At 37.4% G+C, this 22428-nt stretch overlaps 3 protein-coding genes across 8 annotated transcripts; all 3 read left to right on the top strand.

The window, feature by feature from the left end:
* Positions 1-155: 155 nt before the first annotated feature.
* On the top strand, positions 156-3285 carry LOC128629259 (PHD and RING finger domain-containing protein 1). Of its 5 annotated transcripts, none has more exons than XM_053676492.1 (6): positions 156-287; positions 1269-1441; positions 1600-1683; positions 1803-1945; positions 2520-2799; positions 2958-3285. In XM_053676492.1, exons 2-6 carry the CDS (start codon positions 1286-1288, stop codon positions 3126-3128), a joined length of 834 nt encoding a protein of 277 aa, XP_053532467.1. In that variant the 5' UTR covers positions 156-287; positions 1269-1285; the 3' UTR covers positions 3129-3285. The 5 variants fall into 5 exon arrangements, with proteins under 5 accessions (XP_053532467.1, XP_053532469.1, XP_053532466.1 ...); XM_053676494.1 differs by lacking the exon at positions 156-287 and adding an exon at positions 294-562; XM_053676491.1 differs by lacking the exon at positions 156-287 and adding an exon at positions 294-642.
* A 453-nt stretch (positions 3286-3738) lies between these two features.
* On the top strand, positions 3739-17792 carry si:ch211-210p4.6 (malignant fibrous histiocytoma-amplified sequence 1). Of its 2 annotated transcripts, none has more exons than XM_017458723.3 (10): positions 3739-4013; positions 5857-6715; positions 6798-7086; positions 8893-9079; positions 9164-9339; positions 9438-9937; positions 10333-10481; positions 12416-12614; positions 12899-12967; positions 17436-17792. In XM_017458723.3, the coding sequence occupies exons 1-10, from the start codon at positions 3998-4000 to the stop codon at positions 17452-17454; spliced, it is 2463 nt and encodes an 820-aa protein (XP_017314212.1). In that variant the 5' UTR covers positions 3739-3997; the 3' UTR covers positions 17455-17792. The 2 variants fall into 2 exon arrangements, with proteins under 2 accessions (XP_017314212.1, XP_017314211.1); XM_017458722.3 differs by lacking the exon at positions 17436-17792 and adding an exon at positions 13062-14899 and having other exon boundaries at positions 3741-4013.
* A 106-nt stretch (positions 17793-17898) lies between these two features.
* ascl1b (achaete-scute family bHLH transcription factor 1b) lies at positions 17899-21594 on the top strand. The gene is made up of 2 exons (XM_017458727.3): positions 17899-20600; positions 20975-21594. Exon 1 carries the CDS (start codon positions 20016-20018, stop codon positions 20592-20594), a length of 579 nt encoding a protein of 192 aa, XP_017314216.1. The 5' UTR covers positions 17899-20015; the 3' UTR covers positions 20595-20600; positions 20975-21594.
* The last annotated feature ends 834 nt before the right edge of the window (positions 21595-22428 follow it).

Raw genomic sequence — 22428 nt, 5'->3', positions numbered from 1 at the left:
ATGTCTCTGCGGAACATAAACGGGCGTTTCCCACCCAGTGGGCGTCTTCAGACCGGATACGCCTTGTCCAACCATCCAATCAACTATGGTTATGGTTATAGTTGGGGTTTGGGTTATTTTAACAAATCAGGTAAAGCATTTGAAAAACGCCTATTCCGGTTCGAAAACGCCAAATAATTACAAAACGCCTTTTTTTTTTGTTTGTTTGTTCTGCAGAGACACCATACTCTTCTGTATGCAAATGAACCGATAGTGACGTAATCTGCACGACGCGCGAGCATCGAGAGGCACGTGATATCATTGCTTATATTTCCTTACCTACACAAGAATTAGGTGGCTAGTCAAGTTTGTTTGTAAAGTGACTGTAGCCTGGATTTTAGAGTATATTCTTCATTTACAGCTTTATAATTCAGTATCCCGCTCAATAAGAAGCAAACGAAATTATACCCCGAATTTTAAAAGCAGGAGAAGGTTCTTCGTCTGAGGAAACGAGAAAATTTGCCGTTTTTGCTAGTTACTGCGATAAGACAACGCGCCCGACATATTGGATGGGACAAAACGTGTAAGCCAGTGTAAATCTAGAGAGAGTCGCGGGTTTAACGACGTCAATATTCTGCTTAATATATTGAGCAAAACAGTCAGGTACGCAGTGGGACGAAAATAAATATAATAAAATGGCCAAAAAGGTTGGCCAGAAATAATCACAAGTGTAGACAATAGCGCTTTACTGAGACACTGAGCTCCACTTCATCACCTATTAAAATACTGACAAACATTATTTATTAATTCAGCTGCAAGTCAACAAATTAACATAGTTTATCCATGAAGTTGGACTGATGCCGTTATATATGTATATATGACAGTCTGTTGCTTATCTAAACGTTTGTCTTTTTTAAGTTGTGGGCTTCCACAACTGAGTATCATTAGATGATTGAGTGTTTTAAAACGCTGCTGTGGATTTAAACAACTGATTTAAATAGAACAACATCCTGTCCATGGACACTTAAAAGTATGTCCTACAATAACTGCTTTGGTTTATGCATGAAGTAATAAGAGCTCTGAGATTTGACATGCAAATAAATATGACTGTTTTTGTTGTGGATTAGAGCGTCATTTCACTGCACATTTTTGTGGCTCTATTACACCAGAACCAACTCAACATCTCATTAACAAGCCTGTCATGAGAAGAACACAAGCATATGACTTGATTGAGAGTCCATGATTGAAGACAATGTGTATTCTGTGTGAATGTGACTATCCTAAATCAGACATGCGAATGTAGATCATGGGTGATCAGAATCTCAAAGACTTGAATCCAGACGGTGCGTCTGATGCAGTCCGATGCCTTATCTGCCTTGACATGTTCAGCGGGCAGCCAGTGGCGAGTCCACAACACTGTGACCACTTCTACTGCCTGACTTGCATCACAGAATGGACCAGGGTAAGATTATTTTTAGGTATTCAAATGATTCTACCCTTATTAATTCTGTCTTGTTACATCGGTGTTGTCCGTGTGAACAGTTGGCTTACGATTCCAGTTGAATTATGTACGCTGTTTGTATGTTCACGGACCATTCTAACAGATGCTTTTCTCCATAGACTACAAATTCTTGCCCTGTAGATCGTCGGAAATTTACTGTCCTTTACCAGAGAAGTTGCGTTGGAAGAGATATTCAAAAAATAGTAAGGCAAATGAATTATTGTTAAAGTTTCAGTCTCCTTTTTTAGGTATAGTGTGTTGAATATAAGATTTCATTTAATTAGACACGTATGAGACGTACCACTTTTCTCTATGTTTTCAGATTATGGTGGAGCCACGTGATGGTCAGGGATTAGAAGTGGAAGAAACATTTGGAGACGAAAGAAGAGAGCTGAGTGTGTGTGAGGAGTGTGGCAGGAGTGACCGGAGACACTTGATGCTCCTCTGCTCTGCCTGTGACTCAAGGTGAGACCTCAAAGCCTTTGCTTCACAATTCTAGCATTCATTAATCATTAGCACAATTATGTGCAGTACTGACACAAAGGAATGGTGCAGAAGGCTGTTTTAAGTTTCTGACCAGGGAAAGACTTCAGGACAGAGAGCTTTCCATTTTCTGATTTCTCCTTAACATGGAAGGTGTTTTTTTTGTTTGTTTTTTTGGTCTTCTTAACTTCAAGAGAGGACATTTTTTTATACTGTTCAGTTATAATGTAAATGCTAACACGAATTAACTTGTTTCATGGACGTTCCACAGCATTAAATGTAAACAGAACAGAAAACGGAATAAAAGTACTATGTGGTGTTCTTTAATAAATAAAAAAAACAATCATTGGTAAGTTGCTGTGCTATAAGAGAAATAAAACTTCAGTATATGCTGTTATTAGACAGTAATAAACTTTGGATTTGGATTGGTTTTCTATAACAGCATGCTCTGTCATGTTTCATTCCTTACATATCACATGGGTCCAATTAGAGGAGAAATGCACAGTGGCGTTCTAATGAAACTCAGACTCTGACCAATCTGTTTTGATTTTGGAAGGTTCCATGTAGCTTGTCTGAGTCCACCTTTGGCTGCAGTACCATTCGAGGATTGGTTCTGTCAGGAATGTGCCTCTGACAACAGTCACTTAAGCGACAGTTTCTCTAGAGATGAGAGTGAAATAGCTGAGGCTGAAGTGATGGATCTGCTATACGAAGTCGTCCCAACATCCAGTCGTCTCAGACTTTCCACTACAGCCCAGCGTACCGTTTCTGTCCGCACCCGCAAGAGTGAGAGAGTTCGACAGCAAAGCAGCAGAACACACACCACTCTCTGTCAGGTTATTTTGTTTTTATGGGAAATGTATTCATTTTTGTCATGAGGCATTCTTGTCATTCTTATGTTAGGATCTTTGTATGATTACCATTATAATTGATTTACAGAGTTAGTAATATTTTATTCAAAATGCATTAATATATTTGGTTGTTTATTTTCCAGGATGTCCCCAGATACCTTCTGAAATCAAGTTGGTCTAAAACTGAAGATGCCATGGCAAGCAATCTTATATTAAACACTCAGAAAGCAGATGAGAAGGTCACTTGTAAGAAAAGAAGAAGACGGAAAACAGATATACTGGATCCTGTGCGAAGGCACCGAACTGTGTTGTGATCTATATATATTTTTATTTTTAAACAAGACTAAAATGTTTTGCATATGGCCACAAGATGGCAGCAGTCTATTGCTATAAAGGCACATAGTTGGATTGTGAAATACCTGGACTTGGAGAACTAGAACATGTCAATTTTCAATAAACCAGAGAAATGTATTTTTGTCTCAGACTGGATTCGTGCTAAAATCTTATGTTATAATCTTCAAGGTTATACCATAAGTCTAGTGACCTGGACCTACTACCACAAGGCAAACCAAAATCTCTGGTTATTTTGCAAACAAAAGATTATACCAAGTACCAATTTTGTCTAAATTTTAAAAGCTATAAATTTCCCCCCTAGGTTCACACTGTTTGTCTTAGTTTTGTTTTGTACATCGTACATACTGAGTGCACGGTTGCTTTGCAGATGAATGAATGTGTTTTAAAATGTAAAATTCTACAAGGTCCAAAGTTTTGGCGTGGTTTTTATATATAATGCACATTTCCAAATACTTCTTGTACTTAAGAATCATTATAACTTCTATAAGTCATGTGATAGAAGGTGAAATAGATACTATGATGATTTTGAAAAAATGAAAGTAAAACTTAAGGGCCTCTCTCCCAAGTCTGAGCTTGACTTGACTCAAGTCTGAGCTAACAAGCTTAAAGTCAGAGAGTGGGAAAAGCTAGGGTAAAAATATCAAAACAATAGTTTAAAAGAATATATAATAATTAAAATTTCGGCAAGTAAAGGGTTAAGAGGTTGTTCCAGTACTGGATGATATCAGTATGACGCTCCTGCCCTGATGAATAATAAGGAAGTACTTACTATTTAGAAGAAGGGAAACAGAAAGAATCGTCAACGCCTGTGTACCGGCTAATTGTCAACATGCCTATTTTTAATGGTAAGCACCTTTTCTATATATTTATTAATACATGTGTAAAGTAGAATTTCTATAGATTAATTCATATTGTATAAATTGAAGCAAAATAACTGGCTTGCAGATTATCCTATAAACATATATCTTGCTGTCAGCTACAATTCATTCTTAGTCGATAACTGGATTTTCAAGATTTAGTTACATTTTACTAAAACTGTTGGAACGACAAGGCCAATTAATTTTTTTCCCTGTAGACTGAAGTCATTTATATTTGAGATCAAAATATATGAGAAGAGATTGTAGAGTTTCAGCTTTTATTTCCTGGTATTTATATGTAGATGTGTTACACAACATAGAACATAACACATTTTGTATCAGACCACCCAATTTGTAGGTAAACACAAATACTGGAACATGTGACCGACAGGTTTATCTTATTACCCAGGTGTATCCTGTTAGATTGATTGTTTATACAATAAATAGCTCTGAACATCTACTCTTGGTTTTAGCCTTGAGTTTCACCTGTGAAGACTGCTTTTGTTGTTACAATGGATAAGTCAGCATGAAGATCAGAGAGCTGTCTATGGGAGAAATGCATTTTGAAAAGAAAAATAATAAAAAATGTACAATACCCAGCTTGCATAAGAACCCTTTTATAATTGGGAATGCGGTAGGGTTCAGAAAGAACCAATCATATTCCAACTCATGCTAAAAACTAATTAGTTCTCTATAGACCTGCCACCAATTAAAGTGACTTATTACCCACAAATAAAGTACAGAGATTCCTATAGGACATTTTGGTAACATCCAACTGGAAATGTCATGGGCTGCAAAGAGCTTACAAATCAGGTACTCAATCTCATTGTTGATAAATATCAATCATGAGAAGGTTACAAAAAAAATTCCAAGGCACTCGATATCCCATGGAACTGGTGATATTCTTCATATATCTGGGCTATGGGGTAGGGTGGCAAGATGGAAGTCCTTTTAAACCAAATATAAATTTAAAAAAATACATCCGATCTCCCAAAACCATGTGGAATATCTGGTCGCTGATGATACTAAAGTTGGACTTTCTGGCCATAATACCAAAAGATATGTATGAAAAAAACACCATTCCCACGGGGAAGCATGGTGGTGGCAGCATCATACTTTTGAGTTGTTTTTCTTCAGCTGGAACAGGCTTTAATAAGGATGGAGGGAATAATGAATAGCTCCAATACAAGTCAATTTTGCCAGTCAAATCCTTAAAATGATTCTAATTGTTTTTCACTTTAATTAATTGGTTATAATTTCACAGAAACGTTACATGATTTATCTTGGTTTATTTTATTTATTTTTTTAAAATCCCAAAAACCTGCCATTTTAACAGGGGTGCCAACTCAACAAAGGACTTTATCAGGGGGAGAAAGTGGAAGGTATTAGACTAGCCAAGTCAATCAAAGACAATGAAAGAAACAATGTCAATGAGTCACAGGCTCGATGCAGTTTTTGCAAGTAAGGGATATGCAACTAAATGTTAAGTGTTATTTATTTTCATTTACTTCAAGACTTATCTGTTCCTATCTTTTGCTTTTCCTAAAAATCGGGTGGTCTGAAACAAAAGGTTCTATGTTTTATGCTGTTTTATGTTGTTGTCTTATATCTGTCTTTTATTCTCAAACCCAAATGTCTTTGGTGTATAGCACAAATAAATGAACTGGCCTTGCCGTTCATATATATATATATATATATATATATATATATATATATATATATATATATGAAAATTCACTGCCAACCCTGCATGTTCAACACACACGTAACTCAAATAGGATGAAATCATAAGTGTCTTAATGTTGTCACTTTTTCATCTGTTTTACGTTAGGAAAAAAAGAAGAAAACTTGGCAGGAAAGAAACTGAAATTGCTTCCTTCAGATCTGCTTCAGAATGGCCAGGATGTGGACAAGGTAGACCTACAGAAGAACAGACTTAAGAACGTTACTGGCATCTCTCAATTGTCAAACCTGACAGAGCTCAATCTGTGCCGAAATGAGCTTACTGAATTTCCTCAGGAGTTTAGCAAGCTACAGCAGTTGGTCACACTGTACATGAATCAGAACAATATCAAGAGCATACCTGATAATATATTCCCATCTTTGAAGAAACTGAAGTTTTTAAAGATGAGCACTAACAAGCTTAGGCAATTACCATCAGACATGAACAGGTGTGAAAACCTTATCTATCTAAACCTGTCCAACAATTGTCTGAGGGACGTGCAGCCTCTGGTGGGTCTTGGTCAACTACAGGAGCTCTACGTGGAGAACAACCGTCTGACAGAACTTCCACATGCTCTCTTTCAGTCCCAGAATTTGGAAAAATTCAAAGCAAACAGAAACCCACTTAGAAAGCCTCCTGAAGCAATTTGTGAAGGTGGTTTGAAGGGCATTCAAAGCTACTTTGAGATGTTAGAAAAGAGTTCATTCACTATGCGAACCATTAAAACAATGTTCCTGGGGTCCTCCATGGCCGGGAAATCCACTGTGTGTCGCAGTCTGAGGCAAGGTTGCCCTGTAGAGGTGGCTGAAGATGATCGCACTGTGGGCATTGAAATTCAACAAGTCCACAATGCAGATGGAGTTCACTTTGTCTTTTGGGACTTTGCAGGACAAGAGGAATACTACTTCACTCATCACGTCTTCATAACGCCCCAGGCCTTTGTCATTCTTGCTATTGATCTTTCCAAGTATGAAAACACTCTTATTATGATGACATTTATTAAAACAAAAGTCTGTTGTTTTTGTTAAATATAACTAATGTTTTAACAGGTATGATGCTGAGTCTTTCAGAGATAAAGTGGGCTTCTGGATCAACAATATACAGCTCAAGGTCCCAAATGCAGTGGTCTTGTTATTGGGCACTCATGTTGACTGCTGCTCTGATAAGATGGAGGTGCAAGACAAGAAGAAAGACCTTGAGGAGAGGGTGAATCAGATGCTGTTAGAGCAAAAAGAAAGCTTAGAGCAGCAAAGAAGAAACCTTGAGGAATTAGAGGACCCTTCGCTGGTCTGTGAACAAATGAGCGTTATTGAGCGACTTGAAGAAAACAAATTGCAGGTAGGTGTGTGTGTATACAGTATCTCACAAAAGTGAGTACACCCCTCACATTTGTGTAAATATTTGATTATATCTTTTCATGTGACAACACTGAAGAAATGACACTTTGCTACAATGTAAAGTAGTGAGTGTACAGCTTGTGTAACAGTGTAAATTTGCTGTCCCCTCAAAATAACTCAACACACAGCCATTAATATCTAAACCGCTGGCAACAAAAGTGAGTACACCCCTTTCTTCAGTGTTGTCGCATTAAAAGATATAATCAAATATTTACAAAAATGTGAGGGGTGTACTCACTTTTGTGAGATAGTATATATATAAATAAATATTTCTACAGATTATTACAAAAATAAACAGTACTGACTGTACCATGAATATGTACTGTACTAATATATAAACTATTAATAAATATTAATAGTTAATAAAGGATGTATATACAAACGGAACCAAAAAAGTAACACTCCAAATAACAAATAAAAACTGAGACATCCAAAAGGAACCAAAAAACACTTTAAATAACACCAAAATCTGTCAGTGATTTTTATTTTGCCTCTAGAGGCTGTTTCCATACTGTATAATGACAGCGGACCCTTCTCAGCCGCTCCTGTAATGGACACAACCGGGAAAAACTACTGGTGTGGATGGTTGCTGATAACTGACAGTTCCAGCAATCGGTTATCAGTGCCGGCAAAACCGATCAATCAGTCAACCTCTAATATACATAATATATATACAGTACAGTCCCCTCTGAAAGTATTGGAACGGCAAAGCCAATTCATTTGTTTGTGCTGTACACCAAAGTCATGTTTGAGTTTGAGATCAAAAGATGGATATGAGACAAATGTTTAGGATTTCAGCTTTTATTTCTGGTATTTACAGTTACATATGTACATATATTACAAAACAAAAGGTTCTGTGTTTTATGTTGTATCAGACCAGCCAATTTTTAGGCAAGTATAGTATAGTAAAGTATAGTAACAAGTCTTGAAGTAAAGTAAGTAAAAAACACTTAATGTTTGGGTGCATATCCCTTGCTTGCAATAATTACATCAAGCCTGTGACTCACTGACATCATCAAATTGTTGGTTTCTTTTTTTGTGATACTTTCCAAGCTTTTACCACAGTTTTTGTTTGTTCTTTCAGTTGTTGTTTGTTAGACTTGGCCAGTCTAAAACCTTCCACTTTTTTGAATCATTGTCTTGCTGAATGATAAAGTTCCTCCTGATTAATTTGCATGCATTTCTCGGTAAACTGGCAGACAAAATGTTCCTGTAAACTTCTGAATTAATTCTGCTGCTACCATCCTGAGTTCCATCATCAGTAAAGATTAGTGAGCTGTTCCAGAAGCAGCCATGCAAGCCCAAGCCATGACACTTCCTCCACCACATTTCACAGATGAGCTTGTATGTTTTGGATCATGAGCAGATCCTTTCTTTCTCCACACTTTGCCCTTCACATCACTTTGGTAGAGGTTAATCTTGGTTCCCGAACCAGAACTTTTCAGGCTCATCTCTGTATTTCTTTGTGAATTCCAATATGGCTTTCCCATTCTTACTGCTGATGAGTGGTTTGCATCTTGTGGTATGGCCTCTATAAATCTTCTTCAAATGATCGATCATATCATCTTTAGATCTCAAAACTAAATGTCTTATGTGTAATTGGCCTTGCCATTCCATTAGTTTTCAGAATGGACTGTATGTATGCATATATATATATATATATATATATATATATATATATATATATATATATATATATATATATATATATCATTTTTTGTAATACACATCTCTTCTGCATGCATAGGTCCTTGAATTTATTGCCATTGACTGCAGAAACTCTGAGGACATCAATAGGTTACAACTCTATATCAACAAAGTGGTCTTAGATACAGACACATTTCCTTTTATGGAACAAACACTACCACAATGCTACCAGGATGTGGAAAATGCTATTCAGGCCGACTTGGATAGTGGCAACATACCTCAACATGGTGAGTGTCTTCAGTTTCATTAGATGCACTAAGATTAATGTGCTAGTTATATACTCACTCTTGATATTATGCACATTTAAATAGGAATAGTAACTCATGGGGACATCCTGGCACACCTGAAAACTACTCAGGATGAATTAGACCTTGATAAGCTGACGGGTATTCTTGAGTACCTGCACAGAACTGGAATTATTTTGTGGTACAGAGACTTGAACGACATGGTGTTCCTTAAGCCATCAGCCCTTATCTCATTGTTCAAGGTTTGTTATGAAAGACATAACTAGTAACCCCCAGAAAATCTGATATCTAATATATTTGCAGATCTAGCTCCAAATTGATACATTTTATTTTGATACAGGCCATTGTCAGACATGATTTGGCCAGTATGCTGAAAAAGATTTCCAGGAGAGATCTGATGAGAGAGAACTCTCTTGAGAAGCACAGAGACACTTGGATTGAGGACTTTGCGAAAAGAGCTATTCTGAGCAATGTGGCTATAAGAATCTTGGTGCATGCAGAACTCACCGTGTCAGGGGTTAATGATGAAGAGCTGATTGAGGAGATAGTTGGGACCAAGAAGAAGGCTGGGAATCTTATGAGGCTGCTGCAGCACTTTGATGTTTGTCTACCAACCAAAGAAAGTGCTCCACTCAATCCTACAGCCCCAGAGTTTTGTCCAAACAAAAAATGGGAGCCTTCAAACCCTGGTGTGTATGAACCAAATGGAGCCTGTCTATTCCCAAGTTTCCTTCAGAGAGACAATCAGGATGTAATGAAGATGTGGGGACAGGACAACCTGGAAGACATCATTGTCCAAGTTTACTTCCTCCCTGAAATACCTCATGGATTCTTCCATAGGTAATATGTAATATTATTATATATTATAGGCCATTCATAATGATGTCTGTAGTTATTCACCAATCCTTTGTAGTTATTCCCTAGTAGTAGTTATTCTACTTTGTAGTTATTCCCCAATCCTAAACATTCCACATAACAGTTTAATCCAGTTATAAGATGTCAACTCATTTTAATTGGTTGTTGTATCCTTCACTGAAAAATATTTTGTCCTGTTGTTCCCCCTAATGCTAATGTTCAAAATTCTGTCTACTTCATAAAGTTCCTGTATTATTAACAACAAATGCTAAGAGTTAAATAACCCAGACTTTATGATATGACATAATCCACCTTTTCTGGAGTTATTTGAGGGGAAGAGGGTTTTACAAGATTGTATGTGTTATTTCTGTTCCTTATAGGCTGGTAATCAGGATATGCTCAATTTACTCCACCTACTGGATCGGGAAAGAGCAGTGTCTTTTCACCTGTGGAAACAGACGTCTCATGGTCAGAGAGCAAGCTAGCACTGGGGATCAGTTCATTGAGATCCGGGGCAAACACAGCGATAGTAAGCCATGGTTTACAGTGCTGTGAAAAAGTATTTGCTACCATCCTGATCTCATACTAAATAGTTTTAGATCTTCAAATGAAATACAACAAAACAAAAGCAACCTGAGAAACACACAATACAGTTTATATATATATATATATATATATATATATATATATATATATATATATATATATATATATATATATATATATATATATTAATGGAAGCATAAAAAGTTATCCAGCACCTATAACCAAAGTGAAAAACTAATTGCCCCCTTAAACTTAAAATCTGTTCGTGCCACCTTTAGCAGCAATGACTGCAACCAAATGCTTCAGATAACTGGAGATCAGTTTTTCACTTGCTTCCAGGACTAGGATTTACTCCTATGCTTTGGATTATTGTCTTGCTGAATAATCCAGTTGCACTTGAGTTTCAATTTACAGACTGATGACCAGACATTCTCCTTAGGGTTAGGGTTTTGCTGATAGATAGCAGAATTCATGTTATTGGAAGTTGCCCAGGCCCTGAAGCAGCAAAGCATCCCCACACCACCACACTTCCACCACCATGCTTCGCTGTAGGTATGATGCTCTTTTTATGGAATTCTGTGTTTGGTTTATTCCAGATGTAATGAGACCCCTGTCTTCCAAACAGTTCCACTTTCAACTCATCAGTCCACAGAACATTCTCCCAAAAAGTTTTGACAAAATCCAGATGAGCCTTAAAGTTCTTCTGGGTTAGCAGTGGTTTTCACCTCGCCACTCTTACATGGATGACATTTCTTTTGTTGCTTGCTGGATGAGTAGTTGCTGTGCTCTTGGAGGAATTTTGGAAGGTCAGCCACTTCTGGGAAGGTTCACTACTGTGCCAAGTTTTTCCATTTGGATATAATGCCTCTCACTGTGGTTCTTTGGAGTCCAGAGCCTTTGGAGTAACTTTGTAACCCTTCCCAGACTGATGTATTTCAATCACCTTCTTACTCATTATTTCTGGAAATTCTTTCAACTTTGGCATAGTGTGTTACTGAATAAGACCTTTTAACCAACGTCATGCTGTTGAAACAATTCTATTTAAGTGTTGATTTGATTGAACAGGGTTCAATCTGGTTGCGTCTAGTAATCTGGTTGCGTCTAGTCCAGCTGAACCCATTCATGAATGCAGTTTCATAGATTTGGGGAATTTGTAATTATGAGGGAAAATACATTTTCACACAGGCCCAGTTGGTATTGGATAACTTTTTTGCTTCAATAAATATCATCATCATTTATAAACGGTATTTCCCTTTGTTTTATATTGAATTTGTTTTCATTTCTGAAACAATTTAGTATGAGAGACACACAAAAACAGAAGAAATCAGGATGGAGGCAAATACTTTTTCACAGCACTGTATGTTATTTTTTTTTCTATTTTATGCTTAAGGAAGCAGAGGATAGGGAAGACATTTAATTCGCTCAAAATATTTTACTTGCCTGAAACGAAAATGTAAAATAAAAAAGTTTGTTTGATGTAATTAGTATTGTAGTAATCATCACACCCATCATTTGAATGATATTTTGTGCACAGACGATCTAATAAAATAGCAGGATGAATAAATATATTCAAAACAGCTTTTTTAAAATAGCATCTCATACTGGTTCTATACAGACACCACACTGGCAGGTCTATTTTAGTTTACTTAACACAATGTGGATTCAGGCCAGTGTGTGATGATTTTAGCATGTTACAGTAATTGGTGCTCATAGTTTTCTGTTGACTAATACATTAATCACATAGTTTTAATAAAAGATTAAAGCAAATTTTGGAACTAATTCTTGTCTGATCAGCTACCTTTGTGTAAAGTGAGAGATTTTTGTAAATATGATTTTCCCTCTGAACTATTCATTTTAAGGTCTTGATTGTTCCTCTCACACTGATGTTTCTCTTGCTTGTTCTTTGATGTATTTCAGTGTCCACCTCAGTAGATATCCTAAAGGCTTGGGACATGATAAAGGTGGTGATGAAGCGGCTGGCGCACCTCACGCAGCAGTGGAGAGGCGTGTGCCAGTACGTGCACAGCCCATGTAAACACAAAGGCTGCAAAGCTTACTTCGAATGGGCGGACTGGCAAGACTGGATTGACCCTTACGCATGTGAAAAATTTAACATGTATGTTATGGCTCTGTGCATTTACTTTTCACTTGATAGTTACTCTTATTTTCAGTGACTTATAAGTGAGTACAAATTGGAGCCGTTAAGGGTCATGATTCATGGCCCAACACTGGCTCTTTAGGATTGTAAATCGTTATCTTCCATTCACTAGCACAGCTGATGATGATAACATAAATTTAAAAAACCACACTACACGGAAACATACTGTCTTAATCATCTGTGAATTTCTTGGTGTGTTTTAAAGGCATCACAATGCTTATCTTCTTTGTTCATTTTAACAGGGATCCAGAGGAAAAAATGACTTGTCGTGAAGGACACACTCGCAGAACTGAACTGCTGTTTCCTGCTAGGTAATCTTTATTATTGAGATGTTTTTATTGTTTAAATTCTTTCAAAAAACTGCCTACTCTCCTTTTTAAGTTCCCAAATCTTGGCTTTTTACAGAAGCTGTGTAGGAACTGACTAAGTTCTAAAGAACTGACATCTGAGAAATGGCACCTGCCTCAAACCCAGCTGTTGTCACTCTCTTCTGGAAAAAATATCATAATTAATAATAAGTACAATGAAAGCAATCTTTATATATATGTGTGAGGGTTGGCGATTCAATTCCCGGCCCACATGACTCCACATGCCCAATCTGGTCTGTACTTATATAGCACTTTTTCAACCTTAGCAGTTCTACAAAGTGCTTTACACTGTATTTCATTCACACACACACTCACACACCAAAGGTTCCAGAGCTGCCATGGGTTTCAGTGTCTTGCCCCAGGACACTTCGGCATGTGGAGTCATGTGGGCTGGGAATCAAACCGCCATATATATATATATATACACACACACACACACACACACACACACACACACACATATATATATATATATATATATATATATATATATATATATATATATATATATATATATATATATATATATATATACCTTCCACTAATATTTGCACCCTTGTTAAATATGAGCAAATAAGTCTGTGAAACATTGTCTTTATTGTTCAACTGTTTTGATCTTTTGTTCACAAAAGATTCACAAAAAATATTCACAAAAGTAATCTGCTCTCATGGATATCAAACAATTGCAAACATAACACAGGTTTATGCAAAAAAAACAAAAAAAAAACAATTATTGGCACCCCTATGAATTCATATGAGAAAAATGTATTTGAAGTATATTCCCATTGATATTTAATTTATTTTAATTTTTTTGTAATACATGTAGGTGACTAGGAACAGGAAATTGTTCAACCATGACTTCCTGTTTCACAGGGGTATAAATATGAGGTTACACATAGGCCAAAAACCCTTAGTCATTCATTACAATGGGTTAGACTAAGGAATAGAGTTGTGATGTGCAGCAAAAGGTTGTTGAGCTTCACAAAATGGGAAGTGTCTATAAGAAAATAGCACAAGCGTTGAAAATGCCCATTTCCACCATCAGGGCAATAATTAAGAAGTTCCAGTCAACTGGAAATGTTATGAATCAACCTGGAATTGGACGTGTGTCTATATTGTCTCAATGCACTGTGAACAGGATGATTCAAGTGGCCAAAAAATCTCCAAGGATCACAGCTGGAGAATTGCAGAAGTTAGTTGCATCTTGGGGTCAGAAAGTCTCCAAAACTACAATCCAAAGTCACCTACATCACCACAAGTTGTTTGGAAGGGTTTCAAGAAACAAGTATCTGCATTTTCAGTTTGCCAGATACTACTGGAGCTACTCAAATGGGATCAGGTTCTATGGTGTATAAAACCAAAATAGAGCTTTTATCTTGGCTCAGAGCTGTTATGTTGGCAAAGGGAGGTAGCACAAAATATTGACTAAAAGGGTGCCAATAATTGTTGCACACCTATATTTTGGATAAACCGTTGTTGTTTGCAATCATTTCATATTCATGATAGCAGAGTATTTCTATACTATATATATATATATATATATATATATATATATATATATATATATATATATATATATATATATATACACACACACACACACACACACACACACACACACACACGCACACACACACGCACACAATAGAATTCATGAATGTTATTGTTATAGAATATCAAATGTAACTTATGAAATTGTTCCTATGTGGGATTGAAGAAGCCTTTAAGCATTTGCTAAGAGAATATCCAGTCAGTAGAGGGTGCTGTTTGCTTGATTAAAGTCTTGGGTGTTTGTATTACATTTCTTCTTTTGGAAGTGTGTTTACCTATATTTATTTAATAAAGAAGAAAGAATAATTCAGCTCTGTAGAACAATATCTACTGAGGAGCGATTTATTTGCTATTCTGTAGTACATGATTTCTTATGTTTTATGCAGAATGATGATTTTGGTGCAAAACTGAACTGCTACACAGGCATTCATATTAGTTGGTTGCATTAAGTCCACTTATTTTGGCCATGTGCAAACCTGCTTAGACATGTATATTAAATTAATTATTGATTAATTTATTAATTTATTTATTATACTCCATCTGCTTAAATAGTTGTAAAGGTCTCTTAATAAATGAAATCCTATAGGTTAAAATAATTACGTAGATATTTGGGAATTAATCTATTAAGAAGTTTATGATTAATTCTCAACTTCCTTTTATGTAAACTTTTCTCTAGAGGAAGAAAGTTTTGTTTTTGTCAATGTTTACTTTCAAATACATCCAGTATTTTATTTTATTGTTTCATTTTTAAATACTTCACTAATCAGCTTGTTTTGGGCTGTCTGAAGTCTCTTATTATTGGACTGAGCAGAACTGCTTTACCAGAAATTGGCTGCAGTAACAAAATGGCCTTGAATTAATGCCCCAGCCAAAGTTTTTAAAGCTGACACATCTAGTAATGCAGCTTTCATAGCTAGAAATTTGTTTATTTTTACCAATTTTAAAGTTTAAATTTTTTTAAAAAGCATTTTAAAGTAATGCTTTACGGGACATTGCCTCCCCCGATAAAATATTATATGAGAGAACCTAAATAATTTATTAATAATTTATCATTCATTTAATAAAAGTTAGAACCTGCCCTACCTTGGCTGTCAATCCAGTGAGCTCTTTGACCCTTACTGTAGTTAACCCTAAATTAAGAGACAATTTACTGTCGACAACCAAATTGAATATTTTTGAAGCAAGCGACTCATTCAATTTTCTTACTTAAGCTAATGCAGCAGCATCAGCATATAGAAAAAGATCTCATGAGCAAGTTGCTTTAAAATCATTATTATAAAGCAAGAAAATTAATAGAACATGAATATTTCCTTGTGGAACTCCACAACATACTTATGACTTCTACACTTCCCATTTATGTCTACGCTTTGAGATCATCCAGTGAGATAAGATTTAAGCCACTTATTGGCCATCTCACTAAAGCCTAACACTTGTAATTTATACAGCAAAATGCTATGGCCATGCCACAGAAATGCCCAATATCTATTTTCTTTCTTATAAGATCTGTGAAATACAACAGAGAACAAGTTTCCGTGGAGTGGTATCTTCTGTATCCAGACTGAAGCTCATACAGTATACTATTCCTTGAAATGTATTCCTCAATCTGTTCATAAATAACCCTGGACAAAATGCACAGAAGTAATTCTGGCCTTCTATCTTACAGCCTTTTATTTTAAAAAAGTCTTGCAGTCTCAAATGCCACTGTCCATTATCCTTTCCTTGTTTTACATTTACATTTTACATTTATTCATTTAGCAGACGCTTTTATCCAAAGCGACTTACAAATGAGAAAATACAAGCAAAGCGATATATCAAGCAGAGAACAATACAAGTAGTGTTACCATACAAGATCCGTTAATTGAGTTCCAGAAGAAGCAAAGTGCACAGAGTAGAGGTGTAAGTGCCAGAGTAGATTTATTTGTTTATTCATTTTATGGGTTGGTTAAGTGTATTCCACCACTGAAGTTAGTTTGAATGTTCTTGAAAGGGACCTTGAGCCATGCTGAGTAGGTACTACTAAGCGTCAGTCGTTGATTGATCGCAGATTGCATGAGGGAATGTAAGCCTTCAGGAGAGAGTTGAGGTAGGGGGGTGCTGTTCCAGACAAGGTCTTGTAGGTGAGCATCAAGGCGTTGAATTTGATGCGGGCAGCTACAGGAAGCCAGTGGAGGGAGATGAAGAGGGGTGTAACATGGGCCTGGTTGAAGATGAGGCGTGCTGCTGCATTCTGAATCATTTGAAGGGGGTTGATGGATAAATAAATAATATGTGTAACACAAGGAGCAATGATATTTGCAAAGTCTCTTAGAAAGCTAACATGAATATTATCTAAACAGACATCTAAGGTTCATTTAACATCTTACAGACCTTGGCCTCATTAAGTACTTACTTTATGAGTAAGAGTAGTCTTTATATCCAGAGTAGATACCATGATGATCATAATAAGTTTGTACTTGCTGTTCATTATAAATACTTGAATGTCTAGAAAGTTGTTCAACTAAATTGGTAGCAACTGTTGTAAAATAAGGATTTAAATATTCAGCCACCTCCTTTTTTATCAGAAGTAATCTTACCATGAATATCTAAACTAACTTTTGTACTTTTAGTTATTGACTGCTAACTGTACCCTAACCCCTTTAGTGTCTTCCAAAACTTTTTAGGCCCATCATTATATTCAATTGCTTTTTTCTTTAAAAAATAAATAAATAAATAAAATAAAAGGATTTTTTGGCTTCCATAATCATAGAAGCTCTTTGCTTCATTTACTAATTTCTTATATTGTGCATAACTGTAATCGTCCTTTTTGTACTTGAACCATCCATCCATCCATCCATCTGCTATACCGCTTTATCCCTTTCAGGGTCCATGCAAGTCTTTGAACTGGGGGAGGAAACTGGAGTACCCGGAGGAAACCCCCACAGCATGGGGAGAACACGCAAACTCCGCACACACAGAGCAGTGGTGGAAATTGAACCCCCAACCCTGGCGGTGTGAGGCGAACGTGCCAACCACTAAGCCACTGTGCGCCCTGTACTCGAACCTTTTTGTTAATTTTTTTCACGCAATGGCGACATCAGTACACTCCATCACATCTGACCATCTGACCGATTTTACCCACAATCTGATCAATGTTACCCCAGTATGTCTTGATAATCCACTAATACCTCTGACAAAAATGGAGGAACATACCATTCCCGTGCTATTTGCTGTTCTTTTTTCCTGGTGCTATTGACAGCCTATATATATATATATATATATATATATATATATATATATATATATATATATATATATATATATATATGCTGTCCATAGCACCAGGACAAAAGAACAGCAAATAGCACGGCGAACGATATGTTGCTCCAGAGAGAGAGAGTGAGAGAGAGCGAGAGAGATAATTTGGCAGCATCTTCATCTTCTGATAGACCGTAACTGGGCTAAACTGGAAGGACTCACATGGGGGTTGGGGTTTGGGATGGATGTCACAGAATGTTAGCTGTATTGCTGTTGCCACTTTATCTAAAATTAATCTTTGATTAGTGTTGAATGAATAACGTGTTTCTGCTTAAAAATTAACAATCTTACTGTAAACCCCAAAAGGTGCTATCTTTCTCTTCAGGGGCATTGTAATCCTCCACATTCTAAGCCCCTTTATGGTGCCCATGGCCTTAGTCTACTGGCAACCTAAAGATGATCAATTATGTATTTAACTTAGAATATGGTCATTGGACAATATGGAATCAAATATGCATTATACCAAACAATACTTTTCCTGTCACTGGTGGTGCCATGAAGGATGCGTGTTTTTGTACCTTTAGTATGTATCTTTTCTTTAGTGAAGTGCATGTGGTGTACCTTGAATTAGCTTTTAGAGTACAGTCTAAAAATGACTGGTTTTAAAATAACCCAATTTGGGTCAATTTTGAAAACCAGTGAATGGAAGAAATGGAGTAAAGCAGTGAGGGTGGGTTAGGAGGTTGACCCAACTTGTGGGTAAAAATGACTACATTACTGAGCTATAGACAGACATTCAAGATTTTATGGTTACAGTGTGTGCATGGTGAATTCCTTCTTTGTCCATATCAGCACAAACGAATCTTCAGGCAGGGATTTTTCTCTCCAAAAACACCTGAAAAGCAGCCTTACTTAACTAAATCATGATAACTTTATATCATATCCACATACAGTTTGAAATCATGAGCAACGGATATGAAAAGCAAGATCTGAAGGAACCTGACTGCTAGCTGATAATCCAAGACAATGTTACAGAGGAAACACAAGGTCATAGAAGTAACATGAATAGGTATGTAGCAGCCCAAAATTTATTTAAAGTACTCATAACTGTAAATATATTTTTTTAGCTATTCTTTAAAATGTCCTTACATTTCTTATTTATTACAAGAAGCCAATTTGTGCCATTTTTTTTTATCTGGCATACTTCTTGTCAGCAGGCTAACACTGGCTATTAGGCCAAACTAAACATGTTCTTTCCTATGCAGAAGCAGAATGTTGAAATGTTGAACTAGTTTAAGTACTGTAAGTTAAATGTGAACAAAACGTACATTTCTTGCAGTTACAGATGATTTCTTTTCTTTTCTTTTCTTTTTTTATTAAAGACTTTTCCTTGTTGTCACTGCCTTCTGAGTTGCCCATTATAAATTACTAATTTTGGGTCACATAGACCCAACAAGCTAAACCCAGGAACCCAGAGGTGTACAAAAATTAAGCCACCAGTTTTTGACTGTAGTGGTCCTTGAGGTCCAATTATGCACCTTTAATGACCTTTTTTTATTATTATTATTTTTAAAAAATTTTTTTAAAATAAAGTTTCCATGATAAAGGCACAGGACATGATGGCATCAGCCGAGCAACAAGGAAAAGTTTGGTATGTAAGTGTAGAGGTTCATAATATCACAAATGATGCAATTTAAAGGTCTAAACTGGCAATCGAGGGCAAAACCGTAACTTAAAACATTACAAGTTGGGCTACAATATGAGGAATTCACTTCCGACAACAGTGTGACGCGTTCCCTATTTGGGCGGCTCGTGCGTGTGGCGCCGAATAGATTCTTTTGAAATCGTCAAAGCCACGCGCCCGGCTCGCGAAGCCAGTGCTGGGGGAGCCGTTGAGTGGAGGGCGGAGTTTTCTCGGTGGAGCGTGCAGCTCCCGGGGCGGGAGGCGGAGGGGGGTGTGGGGGGTGTATGTGTCTGTGTGCATGTTGAAAAGGGACCGCGTGTCGCCCGTCACTTTCACATCGGTTGTTGAACAGGTGCCACCAACATCCAACAAAATTCCACTCGCGTTCCGGTTGAGCGAGCCACGCGAAAGGCACGAGAGCGGTGTATAGACACTTTTGTTCTTCACTCTCGCGTCCCACGCAACTTTGTCGCTGCATAATTTTTTTTATTATTGTTTTCTTTTTCTTGTTGCTGTGGTTTCATGTATTTTACGGAAATGGAGATCACAAAGACACAAATAAGTCCTTGCGCGTACCGTTTACAGATTTCGGACAGCTTTGCTCCTCTACAGAAAGCGACAAGTCCGCGCAGCCCGGAGCGCGCGCTGCTGAAAAGGCAGGGTTGCAGCAGCCCGGAGCGCCTGAGGTGCACGCGCAGGCTGAGCTTCGGAGCTCTTGGGCTCGGGGTCGCTCAGCAGCAGCCAGTGGCTGTGGCTAGGCGAAACGAGCGAGAGAGGAACAGGGTGAAACAGGTCAACATGGGCTTTCAGACTCTCCGCCAGCACGTGCCCAACGGCGCGGCCAACAAGAAGATGAGCAAAGTGGAGACGCTGCGCTCGGCTGTGGAGTACATCCGCGCGCTCCAGCGACTTTTGGACGAGCACGACGCCGTGTCCGCTGCGTTCCGGTGCGGAGTCCCGTCTCCCACGGTCTCGAGCGCGTGCTCTGCTGGTCCAGAGTCCCCCCGCTCCGCCTGCTCCTCTGACGAGAGCGGATACGAGCATCTAAACTCGGAAGACCAGGAGCTGCTGGACTTCGCCGCATGGTTCAACGGGTTCTAGTCACAGGTGAATAAGCGAGCCCTGTTCAAACTGTGGGTTTAAACAGCTGAACCTGTGCATGACCGCGAGAGAGGTTTAAGTTTCCAGGCAAAACAAATATTCAGAATTTCTTCAAAAACTTTAAGCGAGTGCAGATAGTGTACAAGTAATGGTGGAGATGCGTTATGTCCTACCAACAGCAGGGAATTTAATTACTTATTGAGAATGATTATGTTTTCATTGCATGATTACGCAATATTGTTGATGAAGGTTACATTTATAAATACACCTAAATGTTGTCCACCCAACACAATTTCAACGCTGACTTTACAATTATGCATGTCTAATTTTAAAGCACTGTGTACTCCACGACACTAATTCAACCTTTATTTCTGCTCCAGGTGTGTTTGTTCCTGTGGTGGTGCTGAAAAGAACAGCGGTTTCGCCGATGTTCACTTCCGGAGAGCGCGTTAAATCAAAACGCGACACACGCGCGAGGAAAGTTCCGGGCGGCGCGCGCAACGCAAAAGTAACTTCCACTTGTGCTCTTTAGCCACGCGACCTCAAGCCCAAAAGCCCAGACATCTCCCAGTGTGATTACCAGAACATCTGGAGAATATGCGTGGCAAATATTGATCATTACTCAGAGACTTTCAACCTCTATTACATATATATTTTTGGCCAACTGAGTGCAGAGACCTGAGGGAAAAATAAATAAAGAAGGCGCACTGCTGCGTTGTAGCCATTAAAAAAAAATAAGACCACTTTTTTTTTGGTGCTGGTAGAACTGTACGTTTGTAAATACTAAATCTGCATTTGTACAGGCAAAAAAGTGAATTATAATAGATATTGCATTCACATTACACAAGCAGTGGGGGTTTCTTTCATATTTGATTAATGGCTTTTATATAAAAGTGTGCACTTGTGACTTTTTATACAAACCTGTGTTGTTTTATATAGAGAATGCTTATTTTATGTAAAAATAAAGATGCTATTTATTCAGAAACGTTGTGTTATTGATTCACTGTATATTTGAAACTATTCCGTTAGAAATATAGCCTGTGAATATCAGAAAACATAAATGATGTTAAATGATTATTTACGAATCACAAACCTCAGACTTAATGCACAAACATGGAACCTTGGAAAAAACCTTTGGTGGAAAATAAGTTGAAGATTTGCTGAGCTGATAAGCAGCCCTGAGACAAAACTATGATTATATTGTTAAAATTTTGTAATAAAGCTCTGAATGAGCAAATTGTGATTTAATCTATAATGCTCAAAAAGCATTTATTTATATGCTGGAACTGGACACAAGTTGTTGTTTTTTTTTTCTTCTTTGCATTGAAATAAAGTCAACATATTTCAGTTTCAGTGCATTAAACTTATCTGAAAGCCAAATCTAATACCCGGCAATCAATAAATCAACTAAGCTAACAGTGCTCTGCAGCATGAGTCTAAAAGCTGCATTGAAATAAGACTGTGTGCCATGGGGGGATGAGTTTATCAGCTCCTCAAATCACTTTCAGTGGCCATTTGTGAAAATCATTCATGCTGGTCTCGCATTGCCTGACATTTCAAAAGGAGACACTCTGCATCGTGTCAGCATGGTTTAATTGATGGCACAATTTATTACGTCCCAGAAAAGTGAGAGCTGACTGGGAACGGGAAGAACTGGCACGACCTTGAGATACTCTGCCTCGCCGGTTAATTTTTAAATAGACAGCAAAAAGTTGAAGTTCAAAGCGATTTACAGCACATGAATAGCTTTATAGTGTAACCAATCTGTCTGGAAAGGCTGACAGAGACAGTGAATAGAAAACACTAGAAGACTGATATTGATAAACTGTTTTGG

Source organism: Ictalurus punctatus, chromosome 27, assembly GCF_001660625.3.
Source record: "Ictalurus punctatus breed USDA103 chromosome 27, Coco_2.0, whole genome shotgun sequence".
NCBI classification, from domain to species: domain Eukaryota; kingdom Metazoa; phylum Chordata; class Actinopteri; order Siluriformes; family Ictaluridae; genus Ictalurus; species Ictalurus punctatus.
The sequence above is the reverse complement of the archived record's forward strand: the minus strand, read 5'-3'. Positions and strand labels throughout refer to the sequence as shown.

Excerpts from the sequence above, each read along its gene's own strand:
- si:ch211-210p4.6 (XM_017458722.3), top strand. Across the intron at positions 12,615-12,898 it reads GCATGTGAAAAATTTAACAT|GGATCCAGAGGAAAAAATGA; the intron begins GTATGTTATGGC and ends TCATTTTAACAG. Across the intron at positions 12,968-13,061 it reads GAACTGCTGTTTCCTGCTAG|AAGCTGTGTAGGAACTGACT; the intron begins GTAATCTTTATT and ends GGCTTTTTACAG.
- ascl1b (XM_017458727.3), top strand. The coding sequence starts at position 20,016 with ATGTATTTTACGGAAATGGAGATCACAAAGACACAAATAAGTCCTTGC.
- LOC128629259 (XM_053676492.1), top strand. The coding sequence starts at position 1,286 with ATGGGTGATCAGAATCTCAAAGACTTGAATCCAGACGGTGCGTCTGAT. Across the intron at positions 1,684-1,802 it reads GAAGAGATATTCAAAAAATA|ATTATGGTGGAGCCACGTGA; the intron begins GTAAGGCAAATG and ends CTATGTTTTCAG. Across the intron at positions 2,800-2,957 it reads CACACACCACTCTCTGTCAG|GATGTCCCCAGATACCTTCT; the intron begins GTTATTTTGTTT and ends TTTATTTTCCAG.